The following is a 10,668-nucleotide window of genomic DNA, read 5'->3' as shown; positions in this document are numbered from 1 at the left end:
TTTATGTGGATTCTATAATATTTGCATGAAAATCTGTCGCCAACTGGATGGAAATCTATTGACTGCCAACTATGGGCCACTTGACAACAAATGGCTTAAAGGATGGCTAAAGAAACTGCTCATCATAGGCTGTGTTTACACAGGCAACCTAATTCTGAACTTTTCCCACTAATTGGTATTTTTTGACTAATCAGTTCTTAAAAAGATCTGGTGTGAAAAGACCAGTTAGTGGAAAAAATATCAGATCTGGGCTGCCTGTGTAAACACAGGCTTAGAAATACTCTGGCTAAAGTCACTCCTTTTTGTGTGTAAACAAAATATTGTTTATTTTGAGGACTTTCGAATGAGAATAATCCAGTATCACATTTTGTTATAAATAAAATGACCACAACCTGAGTTAAGTATTATATAGTATTATGCCCTGTGATTCACACTCCCGCACACAGGTGGCGTCCGTCTGTCTACGGTTGTGTAGTTTGAAACTCGCCTAGTCTGTCGAAAAAGGAAATGCGCGAATTGCCTTCGCGTTTCTTTTGGATCTTTTTGGAGGAGAGATCAATGCATAAATAACACTTTATTCGTTAAACAATAAACACATAGCTTAATCCAGTTTTTTTTTAAAGCATTTATGATTCCGTTTTAGCGAAGCAAGGCCTCAGGTAAGAGCCCTCCTCTGGAGACGTATTGTGTTGCAGCAGGGCAAATGGCCAGGCAAGGCCTACTGTTAGCTAGCTAACGTTGGTTAATGTTACTCAACTCATAGCTAAAGTTAACAAACAATACATTGAAAAACTGTCACCACATACGTTTTCTAATAACAAAATAGGGAAATATATAGCTACCTAACGTTAGCTAAACCAAATGTTCTGAAGCAATCATTAGCTAGCTAGCGGGAAATGGTGGCTTAAACCTGCACAAATTCAGGTATGTCCCTCCCGGTTTCGTTTGCTTTGTTACTTGGAGTGTATTCATAACGCCGATTTGTTGTAAAACGTGTTGCAACAGAAACAGTTTACTCCAAACCGAAAACGGTCTGCAACGAAAACGAGTTTCCATTGGACAAATTCAGGTAGCTAGGTCCCTCCCCGTTTCGTTCGATTTGATCTGTTTGCGTCCGTTTGGTTATTAAAAATTAAACGGTTTCCCTTGTAAGAAATAATGAATACACCCCAGTATCTGGGCAGAGGAGGAGACAATGACTACGACTAATGTCCTCTCTAGGCCAGTTAGCTACCATTAATTTACTGGCGCCACGCCCGGTATGTACTTCCCAAAAATGTCTAAATAAAAAATGTACAAGCAACCGAAAAAAAATCCCTTGTCTGGAAAGATTCTGTATTATTTGTGACCAAGTATGTACGCCATGCGCCAAATGAATCTACATTTATTGGGAGGTGGCGAAAATGTGAATTTGGCTCAAGCGCCCTTTCCAGACAATTATTTTTCAGTTGCTTGTAAATGTTCATGTAGACATTTTTGGGAAGTACATATACCGGGCGTGGCGTAGCTAACTGGGCTAGAGAGGTGACTCGTCATATTCATTATCTCCTCCTCTGCCCCAGATACTGGTTCAGCTAAAAACCAAAACCCCAATAAAAGCTAGCTACCTTGCAATTTTAGACTTTATTTCTTAGCTTAGCCAGCTGAGGCCCCATACAGTGAACTAAATTAGCATATCAACGTTGATCAAATGACTGGCTACCTCAGAAAACAATGGATGTGTGCACTAACTAGATAGCTAACCACCAAATGACATAACAGTCCTGTATTTCACACAGGCTTTTTTCTTTTACAGGTTGTTTATCTGGTCTTTAATTTAGGACAGCGAGGATAACGAGCCTGCTACTCTCCTTCCACACTGAGCCCAAGCCTATACTGACTGGGTCCTGGTTGTGACAAAGGAGTTCCCTGGGCACCGCAGGAGAGATGGCATCAGTGAAAGAAAGCAGTCAAACACTCCGGCTGAATATCATCACAAAAGATGTAGAAGAGGAGGTGAAGATTTGGGAATGTGATGATTACCCAGGTAACAGAGCAGGGTTTATCATGGGCATCAAATCACATTTTATTGGTCACATACACGTGTTTAGCAGATGTTATAGCAGGTGTAGCGAAATGCTTGTGCTTCTAGCTCCGGCAGTGCAGTAATATCTAACAATTTCACAACATATACCCAATGCACACAAATCTAAGTTAGGGATTAATTAAGAATATATGGACGAGCGATATCAGAGCGGCATGGACTAAGATACAGTAGAATAGTATAGAATACAGTATGTACATAGGAGATGAGTAATGCAAGACATGTAAACATTATTAAAGTGGCTAGTGTTCCATTTTTTAAAGTGGCCAGTGATTTCTAGTCTATGTCTATAGGCAGCAGCCTCTAATGTGCTAGTGATGGCTGTTTAACAGTCTGATGGCCTTGAGATAGAAGCTGTTTTTCAGTCTCTCGGTCCCAGCTTTGATGCACCTGTACTGACCTCGCCTTCTGGATGATAGTGGGGCTCGGGTGGTTGATGTCCTTGTTGATCTTTTTGGCCTTCCTGTGACATCGGGTGCTGTAGGTGTCCTGGAGGGCGGGTAGTTTGCCCCCGGTAATGCGTTGGGCAGACCGCACCACCCTCTGGAGAGCCCTGCGGTTGCGGGCGGTGCAGTTGCCTACCAGGCGGTGATACAGCCCGACAGGATGCTATCAATTGTGCATCTGTAAAAGTTTGTGAGGGCTTTAGGTGCCAAGCCAAATTTATTTAGCCTTCTGAGGTTGAAGCACCTTCTTCACCACACCGTCTGTGTGGGTGGTCCATTTCAGTTTGTCAGTGATGTGTACGCCAAGGAACTTGAAGCTTTCCACCTTCACTGCGGTCCCGTCGATGTGGATAGGGGGGTGCACCCTCTGCCGTTTCCTGAAGTCCACGATCATCTCCTTTGTTTTGTTGACGTTGAGTGAGGGGTTATTTACCTGGCGCCACACTCCCAGAGCCCTCACCTCCTCCCTGTAGGCTCTCATCATTGTTGGTAATCAAGCCTACTACTGTTGTGTCGTCTGCAAACTTGATGATTGAGTTGGAGGCGTGCTTGGCCACGCAGTCATGGGTGAACAGGGAGTACAGGAGTGGGCTGAGCACACACCCTTGTGAGGCCCCAGTGTTGAGGATCAGCGAAGTGGAGATGTTGTTTCCTACCATCACCACCTGGGTGGGTCCGTCAGGAAGTCCAGGACCCAGTTGCACAGGGCGGGGTTCAGACCCAGGGCCTCGAGCTTAATGATGAGCTTGGAGGGTACTATGGTGTTGAATGCTGAGCTATAGTCAATGAACAGCATTCTTACATAGGTTTTCCTCTTGTCCAGATGGGACAGGGCAGTGTGCAGAGTGATGGCGATTGCATGGTCTGTGGATCTATTGGGGCTGTAAGCAAATTGAAGTGGGTCTAGGGTGACAGGTAAGGTAGAGGTGATATGATCCTTGACTCTTAAAGCACTTCATGATGAGAGGTGAGGGCTACGGGGCGATAGTCGTTTAGTTCAGTTACCTTTGCTTTCTTGGGTACAGGAACAATGGTGGCCATCCTGAAGCATGTGGGGAGAGCCCAGGTAACAGAGCAGGGTTTATCATGGGAATGTGATCATTACCCAGGTAACAGCAGGGTTTATCATGGGAATGTGATCATTACCCAGGTAACAGCAGGGTTTATCATGGGAATGTGATCATTACCCAGGTTACAGAGCAGGGTTTATCATGGGAATGTGATCATTACCCAGGTAACAGCAGGGTTTATCATGGGAATGTGATCATTACCCAGGTTACAGAGCAGGGTTTATCATGGGAATGTGATCATTACCCAGGTAACAGCAGGGTTTATCATGGGAATGTGATCATTACCCAGGTTACAGAGCAGGGTTTATCATGGGAATGTGATCATTACCCAGGTTACAGAGCAGGGTTTATCATGGGAATGTGATCATTACCCAGGTAACAGCAGGGTTTATCATGGGAATGTGATCATTACCCAGGTAACAGCAGGGTTTATCATGGGAATGTGATCATTACCCAGGTTACAGAGCAGGGTTTATCATGGGAATGTGATCATTACCCAGGTAACAGAGCAGGGTTTATCATGGGAATGTGATCATTACCCAGGTAACAGCAGGGTTTATCATGGGAATGTGATCATTACCCAGGTAACAGAGCAGGGTTTATAATAATATAATAATAATAATATCATGGGAATGTGATGATTACCCAGGTAAGAGAGCAGGGTTTATCATGGGAATGTGATCATTACCCAGGTAAGAGAGCAGGGTTTATCATGGGAATGTGATGATTACCCAGGTAAGAGAGCAGGGTTTATCAAAAGTGGTTACAACCAAGGTAGGACGGCAGGGGTGTATTTGTTTGGCCCAGACTGTAGCAAAACATTTGGTCTGTTGCAAAACGTTTTGCAACGGAAACCGTTTACTCCAGAGATCATCAACTAGATTCTGCCACGGGCCAATTTATTTTCTTGAGCGGATGGCCAGGGGAACACAATTACAAATAATTTGTAGACCGTAAATTGACGCAAGAAGCCCAAACAGATATTTGACTAAAACCTTGCTTACATTTGTATACAATCACATACAGTATATCTCTATAATGCGTTGGAATACTTTGTAACAGATTTCCAAAATTGAAATCACTTGGAGCTGATTTGTTGGTGTTTTTACAATATTTTATGTCAAAAAATAGTTTTTTGCTCAGAAAACTTCGGGGGCCAAATAAAATAACTGCCAGTTGGGGAACCCTGGTTGACTCTAAACATTAAACGTTCTGAAATGTCAATTAGTTTATTTGGACACATTTCAGGTCGGTCCCTCCCTGTTTCATTGCGTTTGCTTCTGTTTGCTTCCGTTTGGTTCCTTGAATAAACGTTTTCCATTGCAAAATGTTTTGCAACAGGGCCAAACTGTTTGCTACCGTGTGCGCTAATGATAACACCCAATGTTTATCAACAGCTGTTACACCAGTGTTGTTCTGGTCCTCAAGGGCCACACTGTCTGCTGGTTTTCATACATTACTTTTAGTCAGAGACAGATTGGTTACATTATTTTTAAGATGCTATCCAATGTTTCACTTAGGACACCTGGGGCTGTTGTGGATCGTGCCAGGCAGATGAAAGGACATACTGGGTTATTTAGTTGCTCGCCAACCACTTTGTTACATGGTTTTAGTATTTTATTTTATTTCCTCAAGTCAATGCAAGATGACATAATTTCAATACTATAGTTTAGCTGTTTACACGTTTTCCTGTTCTCATTCACACAGGAGAGAGTCCAGAGATGGCGTCAGTAAAGATGGCAGACAGCGGTCAAACACTGGGGCTGAATGTCACCATTAAAGAGGAGGAGGAGGAAGATATTGGGGAATCTGTTGATGGTGGTAAGAGCAGGTTTTCTCTATTTTCTTAGGCCTGACAGATGATCCAGGAACACACTAGTTGACATCACAGTTTTAAAGTCTCACTCCAGCTGTTTTTGAACTTTTCGCGTTCAAAAACGAAATTCCAAGTATAAATGCAGTAAAGTGCACACATTTTGAGGTTATGAGCAATATTATTTTGTTTGTTGTTGACACAGTTGTGAAATTCAAAGGTTTGGCAATTCAAGGAGCTGGCCCGACGACGCACTCTGATGTCATCGGCTTCCTCCATTGCTTGCGGGAACAATAGAGGACAATTGGCCACTTGACAAGAAATGGCCCGAAACGATGGCTAAAGAAACTGCTCATCATAGGCTGTGTTTACACAGGCGACCTAATTCTGATCTTTTTCTACTAATTGTTACTTTTTGACTAATCAGATCAGTTCTTGAAAAGATCTGATGTGTTGTTAAGTAAATCAGGTGCTACAGGCTGTAGGGAGGCTGGAGTGGGTCTTCAACACTAGAACCGCTAAAGCGAACAATGCATAATTACAATTGAAGTCAGAAGTTTACATACGAGTTTTAATGACTCCAACCTAGGTGTATTTCAACCACTCCATAAATGTATTGTTAACAAACTATAGTTTTGGCAAGTCGGTTAGGACATCTACTTTGTGCATGACACAAGTAATTTTTCCAACAATTGTTTACAGACCGATTATTTCACTTATAATTCACTGTATCACAATTCCAGTGGGTCAGAAGTTTACATACACTAAGTTGACTGTGCCTTTAAACAGCTTGGAAAATTCCAGAAAATGATGTCATGGCTTTAGAAGCTTCTGAGTCAATTGGAGGTGTACCTGTGGATGTATTTCAAGGCCTACCTTCAAACTCAGTGCCTCTTTGCTTGCCATCATGGGAAAATCAAAATAAATCAGCCAAGACCTCAGAAAATAAATTGTCTGGTTCATCCTTGGGAGCAATTTCCAATCGCCTGAAGGTACCACGTTCATCTGTACAAACAATAGTACGCAAGTATAAACACCATGGGACCACGCAGCCGTCATACCGCTCAGGAAGGAGACGCGTTCTGTCTCCTAGAGATGAATGTACTTTGGTGCGAAAAGTGCAAATCAATCCCAGAACAACAGCGAAGGACCTTGTGAAGATGCTGGAGGAAACAGGTACAAAAGTATCTATATCCACAGTAAAACGAGTCCTACATCGACATAACCTGAAAGGCCGCTCAGCAAGGAAGAAGCCACTGCTCCAAAACCGCCATAAAAAAGCCAGACTATGGTTTGCAACTGCACATGGGGACGAAGATCGTACTTTTTGGAGAAATGTCCTCTGGTCTGATGAAACAAAAATAGAACTGTTTGGCCATAATGACCATCGTTATGTTTGGAGGAAAAAGTGTGTGGCTTGCAAGCCGGAGAACACCATCCCAACCGTGAAGCACGGGAGTGGCAGCATCATGCTGTGGGGGTGCTTTGCTGCAGGAGGGACTGGTGCACTTCACAAAATAGATGGCATCATGAGGAAGGAAAATTATGTGAATATATTGAAGCAACATCTCAAGACATCAGTCAGGAAGTTAAATGCTTGGTCGCAAATGGGTCTTCCAAATGGACAATGACCCCAAGCATACTAACAAAGTTGTGGCAAAATGGCTTAAGGACAACAAAGTCAAGGTATTGGAGTGGCCATCACAAAGCCCTGACCTCAATCCTATAGAAAATGTGTGGGCAGAACTGAAAAAGCGTGTGCGAGCAAGGAGGCCTACAAAACCTGACTCAGTTACACCAGCTCTGTCAGGAGGAATGCGCCAAAATTCACCCAACTTATTGTGGGAAGCTTGTGGAAGGCTACCTGAAACGTTTGACCCAAGTTAAACAATTTAAAGGCAATGCTACCAAATACTAATTGAGTGTATGTAAACTTCTGACCCACTGGGAATGTGATGAAAGAAATACAAGCTGAAATAAATCATTCTCTCTACTATTATTCTGACATTTCACATTCTTAAAATAAGGTGGTGATCCTAACTGACCTAAGACAGGGAGTTTTTACTAGGATTAACTGTCAGGAATTGTGAAAAACTGAGTTTGAATGTATTTGGCTAAGGTGTATGTAAACTTCCAACTTCAACTGTATATTCTAATTATAATCTCCAAATGGTATGTAACCTGATATCAGTCCACCAAATCCAAGCAGTTTTATCAGTCTACTCGGGCCTACTTGGAGTGCACCGTGTGAGCGGCAGGTAGCTTAGTGGTTAAGAGCGTTGTGCCAGTAACCGAAAGGTCGCTGGTTTTATTCCCGAGCCGACTAGGTGAAAAATCTGTCGATGTGCCCTTGAGCAAGGCACTTAACCCTAATTGCTCCTGTAAGTCGCTCTGGATAAGAGTGTCTGCTAAATAAATAAATTAAAATTTAAAAAATCATTAAAAATTGGTTGTGTTTTGGGGGTGTTTAAAAAAACAAAACAAAAAAAACATGTTGTTGTTATAAAAAATAAGCTGTTACCGTGTTCCATAACATTTATTGAACACTTGAATTTTGGTGTTTTTAGTGGTTTCGTTTTTACATATTTCCTACAGTAACAAACTGATAAATACTATTGTGCTTGAAATTTAAATAGAAATCATATTCTAATGTTACCTTAGACCTTCATAAACAACCAAATTATTATTTTTGTGAAAGCATATATGAAATGTATAAATGACACTGTTAGAATGTTGCAGTCAGAATGACTGCTCATTAGCTTGAAGGGGGGGGGTCCCTCGAGGCCCAGCGGTTCTAATGTTAAAGGTGCTTGCCAACGGTATTGTCTTCCTTAGAACATAGACTTCCTTACAAATGAAGAGTAAGTGAATGTAACATTAGTTCCAAGCAGAGAAACCTACTCTAGCCATTTCAGTACTGCTTTATTGGGCACATTGCTTTCTTTTAATTTGATGCAAAAAATTATGCATTTGTTTTGCACCAGCTCACTTGTTGTTCTGTTGTCATTTATACAGGAGACACCCCTAACTCCTCTGACCAAGTTGAGACATTTCCTGCATCAGGGAAGCAACATAAGGAAGTGGGCAAAGCTAAGAGGTCTCACCACTGTCCTCACTGTGAGAAGAGTTTCCCATTCCTATCATATCTTGAAAGACACCTGCGAAAACATTCCGGAGAGAAGCCTTATTCCTGCCCTGACTGTGGGATGAGTTTCTCTCAACTGAGTGGCTTGAACGTGCACCAGCGATCACACACTGGAGAAAAGCCTCATCATTGTCCTCACTGTGAGGAGAGTTTCCCATTCCCATCATATCTTGAAAGACACTTGCGAAAACATTCTGGAGAAAAGCCATATTCCTGCTCTGTCTGTGGGATGAGTTTCTCTCAACGCAGTGGCTTGAATGTGCACCAGCGATCACACACTGGAGAGAAGCCTCACCACTGTCCTCACTGTGAGGAGAGTTTCCCATTCCCATCATATCTTGAAAGACACCTGCGAAAACATTCTGGAGAGAAGCCATATTCCTGCTCTGTCTGTGGGATGAGTTTCTCTCAACTGAGTGGCTTGAACGTGCACCAGCGGACACACACTGGAGAGAAGCCTCACCATTGTCCTCACTGTGAGGAGAGTTTCCCATTCCCATCATATCTTGAAAGACACCTGCGAAAACATTCTGGAGAGAAGCCATATTCCTGCTCTGTCTGTGGGATGAGTTTCTCTCAACTGAGTGGCTTGAACGGGCACAAGCGAGCACACACTGGAGAGAAGCCTCACCACTGTCCTCACTGTGAGAAGAGTTTCCCATTCCCATCATATCTTGAAATACACCTGCGGAAACATTCTGGAGAGAAGCCTTACTCCTGCTCTGACTGTGGGAAATGCTTCACAACATCAAGTCATCTAACCTCTCATCGGATAACTCACACAGGGGAGAAGCCTTACTCCTGCTCTGACTGTGGGAAGAGTTTCCCATTCCCATCATATCTTGAAAGACACCTGCGGAAACATTCTGGAGAGAAGCCTTACTCCTGCTCCGACTGTGGGAAATGCTTCACCACATCAAGCAACCTAACACTTCATCAGAGTGCACACAGGGGACAAGCCTTACTCCTGATCTGACTGTGTGGAAGAATCTCTCGACTGGACAGCCTAAAACTTCACCAGCAAACACACAGGAGAGAAACCCTACTCCTGCTCTGGCTGTGGGGAAGGGTTTCACCTCACCAAGTCATCTAACCGTTCATAAGAGAGTGCACACAGGAGAAAAGCCTTATCAATGTTCTGAATGTGGGGAGAGCTTCTCTTAAGTGGGTAGCTTCAAACACCACCAGCGAATACGTACAGGAGAGAAACCGTACTCTGTCCCGACGGTCAGAATTGCTGTGAGAAGTGCTTCACCTCATTGAATCAGCCAACTGTTCATCATAGCACTATATCTGCTGCGTCTTTGGTGATAAATGACATTGTAAATGACATTGTGCTGCCCTTTTTATAGACCTGTGGAAGGCTTTCGACTATGTTGACCATTATTAATTGGTAGACTATCTTAAATTGGCCTGGGTCAGGCAGCTTGCATTTGGTTTGAAAACAACCTGACAGACAGGACACTTCTAATGGTGTTAAGTAAAGTTTCCTTTAGTAAATAAGGTGTCCCCCAAGGGTCGATTTTGGGCCCTGTACTTTTTACTATCTATATAAACAATATTGGTTTGTAAGAAATTGTAACCTCCACTTGTATGTGGACGATACTGTAGTGTATTCTGTTGCTCCTTCTGTCGACAAGGCTCTTCCAGAACTATAATCTGCCTTTCATGCTTTGCAGAAAGCCTTTGTTGGTACTTAATGCAGGTAACCAGATATGTTATTTTCCAAAACACTTAAAAATGTATCTGATGTTTTATGCATATATTCATTGGATGGTGCCCACATTGAGTGTCCCCGCTTATAATAATAAAAATAATAATACATGGGACTTATTTTCAATGACCTAAAGTCTCTTTTACCAACTGTGGAAACTAAAGAAAAGAGATGAAAACAAGAAAAGGGGGAGGGGTTTAAATAAGGGAAAATAGTGTGATGCGGGTGAGGCTGCGGAGTTCTGGACCATTTGGAGCTTGTGTTGATGCCGGAGAGTAGTGTGTTGCAGTAGTCGAGACGGGAGATCCTTGGATGAGGGTTTCAGCGGCAGAACTGCAGAGAAAGGACCTGACTTTGGCAATATTGTGGAGGAGGAAGAATGAAGATTTGACAGTAT

The 10,668-nt window shown here is 42.8% G+C and overlaps 1 protein-coding gene across 1 annotated transcript; it reads left to right on the top strand.

Annotated features, from left to right (window-relative positions):
• The first annotated feature begins 480 nt into the window (after positions 1 to 480).
• Positions 481 to 10,386, top strand: LOC121539054 (oocyte zinc finger protein XlCOF6.1). The gene is made up of 4 exons (XM_041847269.2): positions 481 to 659; positions 1,796 to 2,026; positions 5,307 to 5,420; positions 8,428 to 10,386. Exons 2-4 carry the CDS (start codon positions 1,927 to 1,929, stop codon positions 9,531 to 9,533), a joined length of 1,320 nt encoding a protein of 439 aa, XP_041703203.1. The 5' UTR covers positions 481 to 659; positions 1,796 to 1,926; the 3' UTR covers positions 9,534 to 10,386.
• Positions 10,387 to 10,668: the final 282 nt, after the last annotated feature.

This window comes from Coregonus clupeaformis, chromosome 21, assembly GCF_020615455.1.
Source record: "Coregonus clupeaformis isolate EN_2021a chromosome 21, ASM2061545v1, whole genome shotgun sequence".
Lineage (NCBI taxonomy): Eukaryota > Metazoa > Chordata > Actinopteri > Salmoniformes > Salmonidae > Coregonus > Coregonus clupeaformis.
The sequence above is the reverse complement of the archived record's forward strand: the minus strand, read 5'-3'. Positions and strand labels throughout refer to the sequence as shown.

Coding starts and splice junctions, on each gene's coding strand:
- LOC121539054 (XM_041847269.2), top strand. CDS start 1,927: ATGGCATCAGTGAAAGAAAGCAGTCAAACACTCCGGCTGAATATCATC. Junction 2,027..5,306: donor GGAATGTGATGATTACCCAG/GTAACAGAGCAG, acceptor TCATTCACACAG/GAGAGAGTCCAGAGATGGCG. Junction 5,421..8,427: donor TGGGGAATCTGTTGATGGTG/GTAAGAGCAGGT, acceptor TCATTTATACAG/GAGACACCCCTAACTCCTCT.